This window comes from Manis pentadactyla, chromosome 4 (genome assembly GCF_030020395.1).
Source record: "Manis pentadactyla isolate mManPen7 chromosome 4, mManPen7.hap1, whole genome shotgun sequence".
NCBI lineage: Eukaryota > Metazoa > Chordata > Mammalia > Pholidota > Manidae > Manis > Manis pentadactyla.
In genome coordinates, this window is record NC_080022.1 from 93,257,915 (window position 1) to 93,276,532 (window position 18,618).

General features: G+C 41.8%; 1 protein-coding gene across 5 annotated transcripts in view; it reads left to right on the top strand.

The window, feature by feature from the left end:
- The window catches only part of NTNG1 (netrin G1), a 319,781-nt gene extending 302,751 nt beyond the window's left edge, over positions 1 to 17,030 (top strand). For all 5 annotated transcript variants that reach the window (XM_036895327.2, XM_036895329.2, XM_036895330.2 and 2 more), the window contains one exon: positions 15,794 to 17,030. In XM_036895327.2, the coding sequence (XP_036751222.2) occupies positions 15,794 to 16,023 (230 nt within the window). In that variant the 3' untranslated portion in view covers positions 16,024 to 17,030. The remainder of the gene's footprint in view (positions 1 to 15,793) is intronic.
- The last annotated feature ends 1,588 nt before the right edge of the window (positions 17,031 to 18,618 follow it).

The following is an 18,618-nucleotide window of genomic DNA, read 5'->3' on the forward strand; positions in this document are numbered from 1 at the left end:
TGATGAAGGTTGGAAATCATTGAAAATCCTTTATTTTTTCATGTGGTCATTCAATCTTTTGCTACTATTCTCATATTGTTGTTCTTGGCAATATAGTTTAATGTCTATTGATGTTAGCATTGTAAAATAAATCCATACCAAGTAGTTTATAGCTTGATCATACACATTCATTTATCTTGAAATTTGGGCACAATTCTTCTTTACTGACTGAATTTTTGTCATAAACTTTCCTCTTATTAGTTATATAATAGCAGAAAAATAATACACAATTTTAGTTCATGATACTTTTGCTTCTTTGCTTTTTACACCTGTTCTCAAAAAACAGAATTGGTGAATTTAAAATAGCAAACGAATAATTGGCAATGTTAATCAAAACACTTTTAGGTATTTTAGCATTAGATCGAAAGAAAGTCTAAGAATTTTTATCAAAAAATTCTCAAATTGTAAAAAAAAACCTGTTTCCCCTCTACCCTTATGAATCCTTTCTTTCTATGTAATCTGTGAGTAAACCGACCTGTGATGTCTTGTTAAAGCCAGGCCAGCCATAGGCTAACCTTTAGACTAGTGTTTAAACATCATAAGTAGATTTGATGAGCATAAAGATTTATAACCAGCAACATCATCAGCACAAAGGAATTGCCTAGTTGAACAGGTTAGAGACCTGCCTGAAACGTCCTAACAGGCTGGAGTGCCGGTCAAAAGATTTCACTAGTTAGCAGCCCCTGGTGTAGAAAGCCAGCACCACATGGAAATGAGTGACTTGGACACAGATGAATGAAGTATCTGACAAGTAGCTGGAACCCAGGAAAGGGAGATAAATAGGAACACAGAACTTTAGATTAACCAAGAGACCTATATGGGACTGCTACAAACAGTAAGTACTCTGGAAGCAACCAGATAGGTGGTCTTCATGGGATCACAGTGCACCAGCAGCACATCCAAGGACATGAAGCGTGTTTGTTTGAGTCAGGGTCTTAGCTTTAACCTCGGGGGTCAGAGTCTGAATGGGAATGTGTAGAATGCAAAAGCCTGTGCACCCTTCCGTACTTGGTTTGGGGAGTGCATGAGGTTCCTTCATCCTCCTGGTCCTTGGGATAAAATAGCCTATACAGAAGCTAAATCCAAGATGTAGTTTTAATTTAAGAACTTGAAGGCTCTAACCTTTGCATGTGACCCCTACCTGCAAGCCTGCAGAGTGGGAGACACCCTGAGGAGGGAAGATACTGCATCTGTGGGTGGGTCCGTGTGGATATTTCTCTCCCAGTCACCCCAGTCCTGCATTTCCCCTCTCCCCTGTCCTCTGTGACCCTCTCCCTACTGTTCTCCTTTTCTCCAAAGGAATGAAAGGCACAGAAACAAAAGATATTAAAAATTACTAAATTAAGGGACTTGGCTGAAACTATTACTTAGAGTCAGTAATGAAATTCAAATTATTTTCATTTATATTCTCAGAAATTACTTAACTCTTAATATGATTTTAGGAGTGCAGAACATGCTTGGAGAACATGTTATGAAGAGTCTCTTGTAATGTGCCAGGCTATAGAATGGGTATTTTTTATACAGATAAAAGTAGTGCCTGAGGAGACAAAGCTAAGAGATGTCCACTACCCTCGAGAAGTGAAGTTTACAGATGGTCCACTCTGTGCAGAGCACCATGCTGCTCAGTGTGGACAACGAAAAGAGGTACAAGACAATGCCCTACCCTTAACTTGCTATGTCTTAGGGGAGGAGACAGGAAATGCAGATGGAAAAGGAGAGTTTGTTAGGTTTTGAAAAGTCAAATAAACCTTGACATTTACTGAAGTACTTCCTGTAGTCAGGCATTGGTGTCATTACCTTACATGCATTAATTCATTTAATCTATGTAGCTGTCCTATGAAATGGATAACAGATATAAAATTATCTCCACTTATGAATGAAATAAAGGTAGAGTGAAAAATTTGCATGAAATCACCTAGTTAATGTTTGGTGGGACCAAAATTTCAATCCAGGCTATTCAAATTATATTTACATTTATATCTCTGCTTAGATCTATATCATCTGCTGTAAGACTTCTAACTGAAGCCTGGAACAGAGAAATCTTCATGGTGGGAGTTGTCATGAGCTGGACTTTCAAGGATGGGCAGGGAATTTAGGAAAGGACACACCAGGAGCAGAGGCACCGACTCAGGGGCTAGCGTGCAGCAGTCAAGGGACAGGAGGACAACCTGGGCTGATGGTTGCTGGGGTCAGGGAGGCCTGAGTCGTAGCCCTGCTTCTGCTGCCCAGTCACTGGTGTGGCTGGGCAGGATCCACAGGCCTCCCATAAAATGGAAATGATAGTAATAAGAAGAAGCCTTTCCTGCCAGGTTAGTGGAAATAAGCCACATTGTGGAGGATCCTGACTACAGGACTATCCACTTAGCAGTGGGTAGTGAGAGGTATTGTGAAAATGCTTTGTGAAAAAACTCAATCTGGCTATAACATTTCTTCACAATTTGATTTGGAGGAGAGAGACTAGGTACAGTTGGGAAGGTATTTTAGAAATAGAAAGAAAGTAATGGATATGGACTGTGTGATTTTTTTAATATAAAATTCAGTTACTCATTCACTCAAAATTATTCAGACACTCACTGAAGGCAATCTGGTACCAGGTGCTGTTCTAGGCATTGCACCTACAGCAGGGAACAAGATAGTCAAAGTCTTTATCTTCACAGAGTTCATATCCTAGAATAACTCCTTATTAATATAAAAGTACACATATTCAAAAATAAGAGGAATGTCCAAGAAGATGAAATGAATTAGAACAAGATATTTTCAAAGCACGTGTGATTTCTTTCACAAGCCCACCCAAATCGTATTCATCCCTGCTTAATCTAACCTTGGTGTGCCTTAGTCTGCTTCAAAGAGAAGTGCTCACATCTTTTCACTGTGCTTTCAATAATGTTCACAGCCTCCCAGTTGTATCCAAACCAGTTCATAATTTTTTCTTCTTTCTCCCATTGGTTCTGAAAGCCCCAGAAAGCACAGCTTGCCAGCCTCTTGATTTTGGTCTAACTAGCTCACCTCTCTGCTGAAACACAATAGCCTTTTGCTCTTATTAGGAGAAGCTTTGAAACAACCTTCTCTCTATCTGCAGTGACCATGTTCCCCTCTTCAGGTCATCCACTCTATGGATTTGTTCTCCTTGCCATGCTATTTCTGAACCAGTTGAGGAAGGGTTCCTTTGGATTTTAAGAAAGGACTGAGTACCTCTTCCGGCTGCCTCATGTTTGAACAGTTTTAGTAAAAGTTATGTTACATAAAATTAACATTACTCATGAGCTAGCCTAGCATCCCCATCTTTCCCTAGATGCTCCCTTCAATAAAGGCTTTTGTCTTTTTCTCTCTTCACTGAAGAAAAAGGTACAAGTAGATATTTCAGCAGGTGAGGAGTTTTTTTTTTCATGTGGGGAATTGTAAGAGTGAAAGATTATTTTTTCAAATTGACAAGTATTATTAAGCATCAAAGAAGCTAGAAATTATTAATGATGAAAGTGAACAAGAAGACACCAGAGCATATCTTATGTGAAGTTACATTATCTAATGAGATGTAAATACATGCACCTATAAATATAAACACTATTCTGTGACTCTTCAGGTCTGTCTTCTTAGTATTGCTGGACTGAGAGCAGTGCCTGGCACTTACAAAGCACTTAATAATAATCATTGAATTGAGTGATTTCTCGCACTCAGAACAGTCCTGCAAAAATGCAAAATGGTCCCTGTTACAGATGAAAAAAATAGAGTCTCAGAAATCCAGATCAGAGAGCCAAGAGCAGTGCTGTCAGTATTCAAAGCCAGACCTGTGGAACACCAGAGTAAACAATTAAATACTAAACTTCACAATTCAAGTTTTGAGCGTCTCAGGAATTTACCAATGGGAAGGACGATGTGAATTGAAGTGGTCAGCGCTGACTTCCTTGAAAAGGTGAGCTTCAGACTTGTCTATAATTATAACTTTGTCCTTTCTTAACCTCACTAATGTATTTTAGGACACTTAAGCGTTTGGTCCCAGGTGCAGTAACAAATAACAGGTTTGAAAATTACCCATCATTTTCACTTGGGCTCTGCATCCCTAAATGATTCATGTCATCATTTGCACATTCTCTTGATTCTGTAATGTTGTTTTCCTCACCTTGAATTTATTGACACCAATTCATTTTGCCTTGACATTGGCATGAACAGGAAAATGGCTTTGTTTCATCCTGACATTATAAAATCACCTCCCAAGTCTTGGTTCGACACTGTCAGGGGGTGTTTCTGGTGAGAGCAAGGCCATAGCAGACAAGGGTGAATTAGAGTGAATCCCAGGAAAAAAAAAATCATTCAGAAAAGTTACTGCTGTGTGATTTCAGTAGCTATTTTTCATACTTAAATATTCCTGCTGTTTAAAAATCCTAAGAGGGCTTAGACCATATTTAGAACAATCCTGCCAAGTATATATAGGAAAAATTAAGTCTCTAAGGAGACATTTAGCTATAGTTTGACAAACAGGAACCTCAAATTATATTTTAGCTTTACAAAGTGCTCAAAGGCATTGAAATTCTGTCTCAAAAAAAAAAAAAGCCCACACATGTGAATTAATGACACAATTATCTCCTTTCAGTCACAGATACTTGGATTTCTTAATGCCGCATATCAAAGGCCCGTAGTACTGCTCTGCCTCCTACTCGGAGTGTGGAATGCTGTGCAGATTTGTCTTTAGCACTGAATGAGGCTGTATGGTTGCCTTCTACAATGCGCACATCAAAGGACACCGAATCCCCTCGCCTGCATGCTTCTGTGTGTCCATCATGGTCTGTCACTTCCATCCCAGCTCCACATACAACAGCTCCATCTGGGCTTTCCTGACTTAACTCGTCACCTTCCAGTTTTAAAAAAGTTTCATAATAAAAGCCACCAAGTTCCTGCAGGGCTATGTCTTTTTTACCTTCATATTACTCTCAATGCCAAGATTATAATAAGAGCTCAGGCATATTGCCTGGTGAAAAATGAAGGGAGTGCTTCTGATCTCTGAGCTCACCGGGCTGCCTCTGTTCCTCCCCTTCCTCCCCGCCCTCCCAGGCGAACAGTGATTGTTGACAGAAGAAACCCAACACGAGTTGCCATTCTCCTCCTGTGGCTGTTCGCCATCATGAAATCATATATGGGAAGCCCTGAGAAATTATGGAATACAAGCTGAGCTGGAGAGTTGAAGCTGACGGCATTTTTTCCATGTGTCCCTAGTTAGCATGCTCTCCTGTTCCCTGCCCAATACTGCACCCTCCCTTTGAGACCGTACCTTGTGTCTGCCTCCTCAAGCACAGGAGATAATCTCATCTCTAAATTCCCAGAAGCTAAAGTGAGGCCAGCAAGGACTATTTCCTTCCACTCCTGCTCTCCAACCTGTAAGCTTTATCTCCACCTGTATCAATATCAACCTATCTACTAATAATAGATATATATCCACCATTCAGAAGGAGGCACAGAACAAGAGACAAATTTTATTGACATGTTTATGAATATTTATTGGGCTTCTGTTTGACGTCAGGGATAGTGCTAAATACTAATGACACAGCCACAATGAACAGGTCACAGCTATGGCACAAATGTACAAGGGTAGCCTGTATGAGTCTCCCACAAACACAAGTTGCATGACATATGTTTTTTTTAAATTAAATCTGGCTGTGAGCCCCTGTACTAGAACAGTGGTGTGAAGTTCAATCACAGGCATTACTGTGATCTTCAAATGTAAAAATGTCCACCCATTTTGCACCAGTCTTCAGTGAGACAGCCCGCAGGCTGCAGGCCTCCTTAGCTCAGGTGGTTCCACCCATAACTGATGCTGTGCAGTCTTTGGCCAGGGAAGGAATCCCAGTGTCTAGGCCCCTCTTAGGATTATGAGATTGTGTAGGGACTCACACAATCTCATATGACTTTTCTGAGACAATTTGTGTAGACCTAAGATAATTGGTAGTTGAACTAGAAACACATATTAGTAACACAAATACTGAAATATGACAGAATTTAGTCACATTAGTCATTTCTTAAGTGGATCACCTGTATCATGTAGATAATTTTTATGTTCTCTTTTTTATAAAAAATTTTAATAACAATTCTTTTTATTAACATTTTTAGTATCTTCAGAGGACTGACTGTATGTTTATTTTAGGCAATTTGGAAAGAGTGAGAAGTATAAGGATGAACATTAAAATCACTAAGGTCATGTGCATTCTCACCAACCAGAGGTAAACACTGGTCCCATTTTGGTGCAAGTCGTTCCAGTATTTTCCCTAAAGTGTATATTAGGTAAAGTATATGAAGAGGCATATGTCATACTGATGGGAATCACACTGAATAAACATCCATACTGCTTGTCCTCCCGACACAGTGAACTGTCGTGAACACCCTTTGAGGCGATGGTGTGTGCCCTCTGGGTCTTGCTGCTGTGTGTGGCTGTGCCTCACAATGAGCCCCATCTTTCACCTTCAGCCAAAGAGTAGAGGTTGCAACTGTTTATTAAACTAGACAAGTGCATTTTCTGATACCAGATGAGAAACTCTGTGATTTCTCAGCAGTGTTTTTATGAGCACCTTGCCTGCATCTGTGTCTGAAGGTGTTGACCTAAATAGGATTTCAATACATCACTAATGATCACTTTGGGAAAAGGTGCCCAGCCTTCCGCTTGTGGGATTCTCAGTGAATTAATTCTTTCTCAACATCATCAGAGGCTTTTTTCAGGTTGCAAATGCTGAAAATTTTAGGGGTTTTTGGGCCAAGCCTCTCGCTTCTCCATTAAAGTCACCTGTCACCTCTTTCACACTAGCTGGGTTACAGTATACTGCAGATGTAGGCTCTTTCATAATGAACATGGCTTGCTTTTTTTATGATGTTTTGAGCAGTGCTCCCTTTGATTGGACAAGAGCAAGTGTCACTCTCTTAATTGGTGCTTTGATGTTAGATAAATAAGAATAGAATGGCTGCCCCCTAATGTCAGAACCTGCTGTACTTGATCACCCAGACATGTGTGATTACCCAGCTGACAGCTTCCACATTGCTCCTTACAGCCTCTTCAGCTCTGCTCCTCAGCCCCATTACACTGAAGCCAAGTAGGCTGGCTGCTGTCCCACAGGGATCATGCCCTAGCATGACTGTCCGCAGATGAATACAGACACAGACAGAAGTGTAGGCAGAGAGCCGAAAGCAAGGATGTCTCCACTTGATTGTCCCCAGGTTTCAGTCTGGATACTGTTTGCATCTGGGCCTCTCCCCTGTCTCCTCATTGCAGAGTCTAGAGGCAGGCTATGAGGCAGTCACCTCCCTGCCCCTCTGAAAACACACTCGTGCACTCTGATTGGTAAAAGAGAATGCACCCTGAGAGTATACACGTCACCTTTGAGCAAACGGGCACTGCCGGTGCAGGCTGAACTTGCAAAGCTTTGTGGAGTACACAGCTGTGGCATACAAATGTTCAAGATCCGCCTGTCTGACCCCATGTTACCACAGGATTCTTACCCACCAAGGACATACACAGATGCTGTCTTTGAGGAAGGACGCTTGCTTCCTTTTTCACTGCAAGTCCCTTGAATTGGACAGGTAGTGATGAATTCATTTTTCTGGCAGACCCAGGAATAAGCATCTCACTCTTCCACCCCAGGCTTCTAGCACTGCAGGGGAATGGAAAGATATGGACCATGAACAAAGTATTCTTATGCCGTGTTTTATATCTTGTAAAGTGCCTCCATGTAACCCATCTCAAGGCTCCCAACAACTGTGAGGTGGGTGAATAGGACAAGTGCTGATATCCTTGCTTTGAAGGGAGGCAAGAGAGACACAAAGAGGTTACACAGTTGCCCCAAGTCCAACAGCCCATTCATCACAGAGACCAGGCTTGAATCACAAGCTCTTCACCTAATCCTCTTCATACCACCTTATGCTTTTAGTACAAATGGGAAGAAAACTATCCCAGTTCGATGAGGCACCAGATAAAACTGACAGGCAAAACTGATCAAGCAAAACCAGCCACTTGAATCATCACCAGGATTCATAATATTGGAAAAGTCCAACCATCACTGTGTATTTGATCAAAAAGAGGAGAAAATACCTCACTCTTCATCATTTAAGATGATAGGCTTTCCATGAAAAATGTGTGTGCCAATCATAAAGCTCAAGAGAACTTAAGAAATGCCTACTGCAAACTCTGCCCTTAGCTAGATAGCTGTCACTAGAATGTAAGCGCCCTGGAAGCAGCCGCACTCCCCCGCGGCTCGCACTGTGTGCCCGCGTCTAGAGCAGGGCCTGGCGGGATGATGGATGATGTCACCTAGCAGTCTCGTATGGCCAAGGCTTTATGGCAAAGTGATGGCTAGTAGAACTAGGACTCAGGTTGCATGGCTTGCAGTCAGTGGCTTTTCCACAGCACCGTGACACCAAGCATGGAGACATGAGTGAGAAAGAATGGGGCAATGCAGTTACTGTACATGGAATTCCCCAAGAAGGCCACTGAACAACAGTCCCTAAAGTTCCTTCCATACCCCAGGGGCTAGCCTGTAGGTTCAGTTTTACATCTCACTTCTCTTAAAAGTACAACAGCTGCCAATTCTGAACAAATGGGTCATAATCACACCTCTTTATCTCCCTGATACAAACTCTCAAATGCCTAAATTAGAACTAAATGTTGCACATATGCCTTTGTTATTAGCCCGTTTGGTGGAGGTTATTCACTGTTCGATGTTTCTTTGAAAAGGACGGGAACAATTTGGAACATCTCTCCCTCGGCAATCCTCGGCTTGTTTCAGGTGGTGAAGGTAGAGGTCACTTTATTAATACAACCATCAAGGAAGGCTGTCATGGTAACGCATTGCATCAATTCCTTGAAGTGCAGGAGACAAAGCCAAAAAGAGAAACTTTCAAGTCTATAAATACAGACCCAGCATTGCTCAAGCATAGCGGCTTACCGACAGGGTGAACTCGAAGGTATAGCTTTGAACAAGAACCAAACGGAGAAAAGAAAACTTCCCTTTGGTAATGTAATGGGTCATATGACCATAATGGGAATCAATGACCCTTTAGGTCACAAGAGAAAAGAAGACGAGAACAAGCCACAGCACTAACTCCTGGCTGGTGCTCTCTTTGAGTGAATGGGATCCCGGTCTAGTTCTGCTTTTCCATACCTTCCAGAAAGTACTAATAGAAGGAAAAGGAATCAAGGCCTCATGGGTCACATTTTGACAATAGATTGCAGTTTGGGAAGAGGAAATGTGCATGACAATAAAGAAACCTACAAAAAACAAGTTCAAGAATTGAATACTGTAACTACATCCCTGTGCCTTTCATTATCTAAGCAAAAGGAAAAATAACAAGTGAAAGAGGGAGGAAGAAGTGCACTTGTTCCTACTATTTCGCTATGAAAATTCTGAGTGTTTCTATATCCTTGTAGCAAGTGGGGGAGCTTATTTATCTAGTATTGTGGCTTGTCTACAGAAGCTGTGATCAAAGTTATTATAACGCCTTGCAGACTTCAGCCTTTCCACCAGGATTCCACAGTTCATCTTTTAGCCACATAACTGTTTGGGTCTAACATTAATACTATAAGCTTCTCTATAACAGGCCACAGGTTACCTGGTCACTCCATTTGCAAGCATTCCTACTATTGAAAAGCCAAGGGGTTATAGGTTGCATGGTGTGATAATAGACATAACTTAAGTGAATTATTTTTATCGATAGTAAAATGATCCTTTAGAACATAGTCAAACTATTACCAAAGTAGTCTTAGCTTTTTCCTGTATCATAATAAAAAAGAATTATGTCTAGCAAATAACAGTTTTCATCCAATACTGGATCAAGTGTTGTATAAGGGATTTAAAAATGAACCTCCCCTATTTACTGAGATAACACACTCTTAGGTTGTCAATAGCAATGAAGAAAGAATCGGGAAATGCTTAACATAAATACTTGACAAAAAAGGTCAGAGTTTTCAGTATGAGGCAAATCCACAGAGGAGGGCATCAAGTAAAAAGAGTGATAACTGCAAAGTGCATTTCGGGTAGAAATTCCTACCTACATTTTTAATAGGCAATGAAATGCAAGATCAAATAGAGATAACGCTAGGATTATAAAAGTTGTTTATCCTCTTGCCAATTCTGTCCACAGGTGGTGGATGCCTGAAACCTTTTGTGGAGAGGAAATCTGAAGTTCAGTGCAAGAGAGTGCCATGGCTGAATAGCCACACATTCCCTGTAGGAGGAAAGAAAATGAAAACCTATACAACATTATTGCCATTCCCACCTAGACCTCTGATGCTTTTGGTTATATTTGATGTATGATCTGATTTGTATTTAGAGATTGACAAGGATGTGGTATAACTCTGGAAGATGTGGTATTTAGGCTATCAACAAAGACCTCTGCCTAGTCACAGTGTGGTGTGAAGGCGTAATTTACATTGTTTGGAGGAGCATAGAACGGGCACTGGGTAACACTGCCTTTCTGCAGCCCTGCGGGCATTTGCTGCATTTCTCCTGACCTTTTCTGTGTGAAGGGCAGGAGTCTGTAAAATGAGAGGCCTGGGTTCTAGTTCTCCCCTAAACTGCTCTCGGTTTCCTCATCTAGAGCTTGTCTGTCTACACAGTTTCTGAGATTTTACTGTTTCTGTCAGAGTGAGGCAGAACAAAGCACATGACAAGGGTGGGTTTGGTTCCTCTCTCATTCTCCACCTGTGAACAGTACTAAATGGTTTGTCGTAGATCCCAGACTTCTGTATTTACTCCCCTGGGAAGATAATCCAGTGTTATATTTCAACTTCGAGTACTTATAGTCACCCCTAATTCCCATGGCTCGGCACCTGAAAACTCACTGCCTCTCTCTGGTCTAGAATCCCCGAGAAGTTTTCATTCCCCTTTTCCCAGTACACATAAGGACAAGCTGCTCATCTTCACTGCTATGCTGATACTCTGATCCAGGTCGCCCTCACTTCACCACCAGCAGCAGTTGAGGAATAGTTGTTTTGTTGGGGGGTGGCTGTCCTGTGCACTATAGGGTATTTAGCAGCATCTCTGGCCTCTATCCACTGGAGGCTAGTAGCATGTGCTCCCCAACATGTGACAATTGAATGCATCTCCAGACATTGTCAAATGTCTCCTGGAGACAAAATCATCCATTGTTGAAAACCACTACTTTAGACTGACAACTGAAGACCTCTATTAAATGTTAATTCCTCAAATTTCTCCAAACCTTTTTCTAATTATTCCAAAATCCCTTTAGTCAGATTCAATCAAGAACATGTAATGCTTATTTTGCATATTTCCTTTACCCAGCTCAAGTGCCCTTCCTCTCATATTCTTCCAGTCTGCCTGTTTATTCCTAGGTTCCAGTCAACCACGTAGGAACACTTCCGTGATTAATTTATACCCTCATAGAATCACTGCACTTTGTTGATATCTTTCTTCTCAGCATCCTTTGTGTTCTTTCTCTTCCTGATATTCCTCTGTGTTCTGTCTGTAGTCTTCATTTCTACTCGATCTAAATTCTACCAGGATAAGGTCTTCCATTCCTTGTGCTTCATTCTTTGTAACAATGATCACTACCACCCTTGCTCCAAATCTGTATCCCCAGGGTGACCTATCTCCTGAGCTTTTAACCAGTTTTTCCAACTAATAGCAAGAGCCCTGCAGAAGAGCCTGCAGAACCCTCAAAATCAATAGGTCCAAAAAATGTTCATTTTGTTCCTGACTGAAGTCATCCTCCAATCTTCTCTTGTTAATAAACTACATTATGAGGCACCCAAATGCAGGGACCTCCAAATCTGTCCAACTCACTTCAAGTAACCTGTCTTCAAAGCTGTCCTTTCTCTGTCCCCAGGGCTCTAACACAGACCACGCCCATTCTATCGCAGCATCTGGTCTCTGTGCATCCACGCTGTCCTTTCTGTGGGTTAGCCCACCTTTTCTCACCGCTTTATTACACTACCCTGCTCATAGGTCTTTGACAGCTCCTAGTTGCCTGTTATCTAAACTGTGTAGCATGTTACATAGCCCCTACACCACCAAGCCACAGCCTGCTTTTCTCTTCTCCATTTCCCTGCAAACAGCAATGTACCAGCCACACCAGTACAGTCACCACTCACCAGCGTGTTCCCCACATCACTCACTCAGGCTCCAGTCAGAAAACAGAAATCACACTAGGTATTCCAACACAGAAAATTTATTAAAGGAAATGGTTAAGCAGGTGTTTTAGAATGTTAAGATGAGAAGACGACACCAAAGTAAGGCAGATAGTAACTGTAAGCAGGGAGCATCTCTGACTCTTGAGCTGAGGGATTACAAGAAAGAGGAAGGGTTTATTAGAAACTTAAAGTTTGAAGGAGAGACCCCACAGAGGTAGAATCTGCTCCTCTGAGGAGGCGTAATGCCTGGCTTTTGGTGGCAGGGGCCCCTTGGGGCTTGGCTGAAACATCTAGGGAAGGGAAGCCAGTAGGTTGGTGAAGGAACCTCCAAGGATCAGATGAAGCTGTTCTAGTAAGCTGTGCACTGGAGCCAAATGCTGCTGTTGGGATGAAGAGCCTTTGCTGGGGCAGTGCTGTTAGGAAGAGCCATCAAGCACGAAAAAGGAAATTGCTTCTTCCTTCCTTCTACGTCCCCTGCTCCCTCTAGTGCTCCCAGTTAGTGGAAGCCAGGAGACAACTTGCAGAGTTGCCGCCTCAACATCAGAAGAAAGGGAGGATTTAAAGTTGAGAGACAATTGCTTAATAATGCACAGTCATGTCCCCTTGTCTTTACTCATAGTTTGCCCGTACATAATGTTCTTCCCACCAATATCTGCCTGCCACACACCATTGTTCAAATACAGTCTCTTTTCTGTAACTTTCTCCAATCTTCCCCAAAAGAATTAATTACACCAGCATCTGAGCTCAGCCAGTAGTTTGCAAATACTTCCTTTACAGTCTTTTTATGTAGCATCATAGTTATTTCTGTATATGTTCGTTTATTTGTTTTCCACTAAATTGTGAGCTCCTTATGGGCAGGTAGATTTACAACCACACAGCACAGCAGGGCGCCTGGCACACAACAGATGTTGGTTGAGCTAGGTGGAATTGATAAAGACATTTTAATGAAATTAATATTAGATGATTTCTTGTATGTATTTTATCTTCCCAACCAGCCTTGAACTCCGTAAGAGCAGAGATCACACTTTATGTTTCTTTCATTTCTTCATGGTGTTTAGTACAAGGTTTCAAATGCTGAAGAAGAGTGCAATGATATTTGTTAACCTCCTAGTTTATTCATTAAACACCACAAATTTGATTCAAAATGACATGAAGATGGAGCATAAGTTTATGAATAGCAGGTAAGATGTGTAATGAGGTTTAGATGTGCTTCTAGCACATAATTCCAACAGAGAGTGCATATGATAAAGTTCTGTATTTGTTGAATAGCATAATCAAGAGACCAAACATAATGTCTTCTAGTGAATTCTGGGGTAATGAAATATATCCTAGGTTTCATTTTTCCTGTTCATCTCTTACACAAAACATATTCCCCCAGTCAATGAGATTATTAATCCTGGGTTACATCTATTCCTTGTATATTTGTTAAATTGCTCACCATCATCACATCACCTAGTCGATTCATTAAATGTCAGCAGGGTATTGAACTTTAACTTAATCATCAGCTTCGTGAAAAAAAGAAACCTCTTTTCAACAACTGATTTACATGCAGGTCCAAGAAGAAGAAAAAATAGTGCTTTTTTTTAAGGGGAGTGATATTTAATTAACTATTGATTTGTTCTCAATTATTCAAGGCAAGCAATTATCGATATTGACGGAACAGATATTTCCCTACTTCTAGTGCGCAAATGAAGGGAAATCTCCCATTCAGCAATCTGCTGCCTGGAACAAAATGCTGAGAATCTTTAACTTTAAATGGAAACCATTGTTTGGATCTGCTTATTCCATGTTGCCCCAATTAAACAGATATTTCCTGAAGTGTAAGCAAAACAAAATCCTGAATGCTTTCCAAACTAACAACAACCAAAAGGAAAGAGGACTTTTATCAGTTTTGATCGTGAGTTTAACCACTCTCCACTTGTGGACTTTGCCTCACAGCTACAGATCTTGACATTTTTAATGATAACTCATAAAATACTATAATTTGGGTCTCATATTCATGATTTCTAAGCCACCCAGTGTGAGGTAGCTTATATAATCATTAGAACCCCTGGAACACTACCTTATATAGACCAGTATTTTGAACCTGAAGGATTTTGTAGGCCTTAATAGCCACTTCTGGCATTTACAGATAGCAAGTGTGGGTACATTTGAAAATTATACCAACACATTGTGCAACTGTTTTAGAGCTTGCCAAAGAACTGTTGTGGAAGGTGGTAAAACAGGGCCCTGTTTAGGGCACTTTGTCATTAACTCTGTGAGCATCCACCACCATCTTTTCTCAGTTCATTTGCACGCAAAGCATTAGCATCTTTGTGTGTAAGAAGTTTCTTTTGGAGAAGACATGATTATTGAACATGATTAATGGACAAGGCAACCTTCTCCATTGAATTATTACTTGGGAGCTGGGGTTATTTTCTTTAAAAATACTTTGCCCTTGATAGTAATATTGTGTGTGTGTGTGCATGCGTGTGTGTGTGTATGTTTAATTCATGTGGTACCCCCTGGGGAAGTCTATGACATTTTTAAAAAATGAAAAATGTTCTAAATTATGAAAAGCTACTTTTTCTGCTCTGCCCCCAACCCCAGTTCCAGAGTGGTTCTATATATTAAGTGCTTAAGCAGCGTGTGTTGCTAAGAAGTGTTCTTGGCTCTTTTGCTCTTTGTTGTTGTTTTAATTTCCCTGGGTTCTATTTAACATTCTGCTAAATCAGTGAAACCTTGATTATCTAAAAGAATAGGAGACATGGAGTTAATGAGGACAACCAGAATTTTGAAGAAATAAATTATTAGAGGTGAAAGTTACATACATGACAGAATGAATTTTAGTATCTGGAATTGCTTGCTTGACTTATTCAAACTGATTCTATTAATTGACATAATGAAATTTTGGTAATCAGGGTTTCACGATTGCATTTATTATTATTATTCTCATAAATCAAAGGACTTGATTTCTTTGGACTCTACTTCTCATACTTACAATGCAATAAATATCCTCATATTTATTGGCCCTCAGGGGAAAATGTGACTGCTCTTCCTCGCACTCCTCCCATGTAAAAGCTTTCTCTCTCCGTATCTGGCTGCCACCTGCCTGCAGCATGCTGCCTGTCCCCTGCCCCCTCCCCTCCCTCCTCATACTCCAGTCTTCCTGCTCAAAGGCTGGAATCACCTGCAGAGGGAATGGCCCATCCCTTAGAGGTTCTTGGTCACATCAGCAATACTGTTTTGCATTTTAATTACTATTCATCTGGCTTAAAAGCTCTGCATTCTTGTATCAGGCACTTGTCCTTTAAAAACCCTGGAGGTCACAACAGGTCCCAGTTCCATGAAGGGAAGATACTGCCAAACCAGGAGTATAACATTACTTTGTATTGGATAGCCTGAAACAAGCAATGATAACATCCAAGATTGCAGCAAAAATCTATATGAAAAGGACTAATACGGTGAAAACAAAGGCAGCAAACTACATTTGTTTGGAAATTGGAGTCACATGCTTAGTTTGTGGAGGGGGCGGGGGGAGCACAAGATTGATTGAGATTCTTTTTAAAGCTGAAAACATGATGTACCAGATGAACTTAAATTGATTCTGCTTCTCCTCCCCGCGCCACCCCCCACCCTCCCCTCGTTCTGCAGCGAATGTCTGCGACAACGAGCTCCTGCACTGCCAGAACGGAGGGACGTGCCACAACAACGTGCGCTGCCTGTGCCCGGCCGCGTACACTGGCATCCTGTGCGAGAAGCTGCGGTGCGAGGAGGTGGGCAGCTGCGGCGCCGACTCGGGCCAGCGGGCGCCCCCGCGCGGCGCCCCCGCGCTGCTGCTCCTGGCCGCCCTGCTGGGGACCGCCGGGCCCCTGGCGCTCTAGGCGCCGCGGCCCGCCGCCCGCCGAGCCTGTACCGCGGGGAAGCCGGCGCGCCCCGGGCACTCGCGCCCGACACAGGAACACACTCAGACACCCCACGCAGACACAGTGTACAAGCTAAGAAGGCCTAACTGACCTAAGCCATATCTATCAGCCGTGGACGGCACGTCCGAGTCAAGACTGTTAATTTCTGACTCCCGAGGAGTTGGCAGCTGTTGATATTATCACTGCAAATCACCTTGCCAGCTGCAGAGCTGACTGCCGATTGGAAAGGCTGGGACAGCTCCCGGACTAGACCGACGAAAACGAAATCAGCCAACCTACAGACATTCGCTGCCCTCCGTGGGGAGGCCAGCGCCTCCCGGCCGCGCGGACCGCCGCCCGGAGGCATCGATCTTCATTGCTGGCAGTGCGCTGTGGGTATAAGGAGATCTGTTCCGAGCTGCCACATTGGCCTGCTTCAGCCCCCGAGCCCCTCCCGACCTGTGCTTTAGTGAACGTTGCTCTGTAACCCCCGTTGGTTGAAAGGTTTCTTTGTCTGATGTTAGTAATGCACATGTGTAACAGCCCCTCCAGAAGCTCAAGCCAGTCATACCCCATATATCCTAGCCGCACCGAGTCAACCGGTGCGAGCACACATCCACTGGCCACGAGTGGCTCTAGGGGAAACAGAAAGTGTATCTATCCTTTTGTATTCAAATGAAGTTATTTTTCTTGAAATACTGTAATATGTAGATTTTTTGTATTCTTGCCAATTTGTGTTAGCAGACAATCCGTTAATGTACCTAACTCGAATCAGCAGAGACTGACACTTTGTTTTATCCTCTTTCGTTCTGTTTTGTTTCATTGTGCAGAGATTTCTCTGTAAGGGCAACGAACGTGCTGGCATCAAAGAATATCAGTTTACATATATAACAAGTGTAATAAGATTCCACCAAAGGACATCCTAAGTGTTTTCTTGTTGCTTTAACACTGGAAGATTTAAAGAATAAAAATTCCTGCGTAAACGATTTCAGGAATTTGTATTGCAATTTCTTAAGATGAGAGGAGCAGCCACCCAGCAGTTGCACACTCACTTTACTGATTTCTGTGTGGACTGAATATGTTCAGCTGACGAATTTAGTACCCAGGAAGATGGATTGATGTTCACTAGTTTGGACAACTTCTGCAAAATATGAGACTATTTCCACTTGGGAAAAATTATAACAGAAAAAAAAAATCTAAGTGATTGCCAAGATTATGCCAAAGCCTGTTGGCAGAGTACTAAGAGACTTTTATTTTTAAGTCATGCTATTTTCACAGATTGATGTGATCATGTGACTCTAGGGATGCTGATCTATGTATCTTTCCAAATACAGTGTTTACATGGAGTATCATAAGAGGCAACCTGGGGAACCAGGGAAGTTGCAGGGAAATTGAGTGATGAGCAATTTGACTTGAATATATTCAAACTAAGTGTTTAGAGTAAATATCAAAATATCCAGCAGCAAGTAGACATAACTGCTGTTCTTGAGAATAAAGTTTGTTTTAAGTACCGCCCAAGGTGTAATAAATTGTTTCTGCCTTTTATTAGGCCAATTACTGTGCAAGACAGCAAGGGGAGGAGGGGGGAGGAGAACCCCGGCAAAGTTTCAAAGTGGCTGAAACAGTGTGTATTCCATTCCCGGCACACTGTGGTCCTACAGGTTACAAGTGTGTTAGCAGCAGCGTTTCCTGCAATCAAAATCAATTATCAGCTCAAGCCAGAGTTTTAAGGACAATGGAGTCCTACATGACTTGGTAGAGCAATAAGCTATGACAGTGTAAGGCTGGAAGCCTACTTGCAGTCTGAATTCATCACCCTGCTGCCTCTCTGCTGAAATGAGGGGCTAGGGGCGGGGGGGAGGGTTGGGGGGGTATTGCGGGGAGGGATATCTTCTGATAAATAACCTGGTTAAAAAACTAGATGAAGAAACAGTGTGTCTTATTGGTTTTGTTCCCAGAAAAACCAATTCAAAGAAGGCAATCAAAGATAAACGGGTAATGCCTGTACTGTCTGCCACCCCACGTCTAAGTCAATTGAATGTTTGTTATTCAAACCAACAGTCTCTTTTGATGTTAAGAAATAAGGAAAGACGGAAATAAATTAGAGCTCTGGCTTAGTACCAGAGTGGCCAACCAGAAATTGGAGATTTACATGAGAAGCATAAACAGCAGATTATATTTCAGACTTACCAAAGAATACCCATGAAAATGCCAGTAACACCCAGAGCTTGAGATAACTTATAATGAGGTAAATTCCAATATTAAAATTGGAATTTAAGTTGTCTTATAGCTTATTAGCACAAACCAAAGGCAGACTGTTATTTCTAGCAATGATGCACTTTATCATTATCCATTCATGGCTTTGTCACAATGCTCAGGAATCAGACTCTGCACATTTCAATAAGCGGGATTCCAAAAGCTAATTCTGAAATTTAATGAAGGCCTGATCTAAATCAATTCATCTGCATTTTATCTTTATGAGGCTATAAGAATCTAAATTGATTAGGAATATCTTGCATTCAGTGTATTTAGATATAGTTTTCTGAATTTCCTAAAGTGATGTGATCTGCTTTT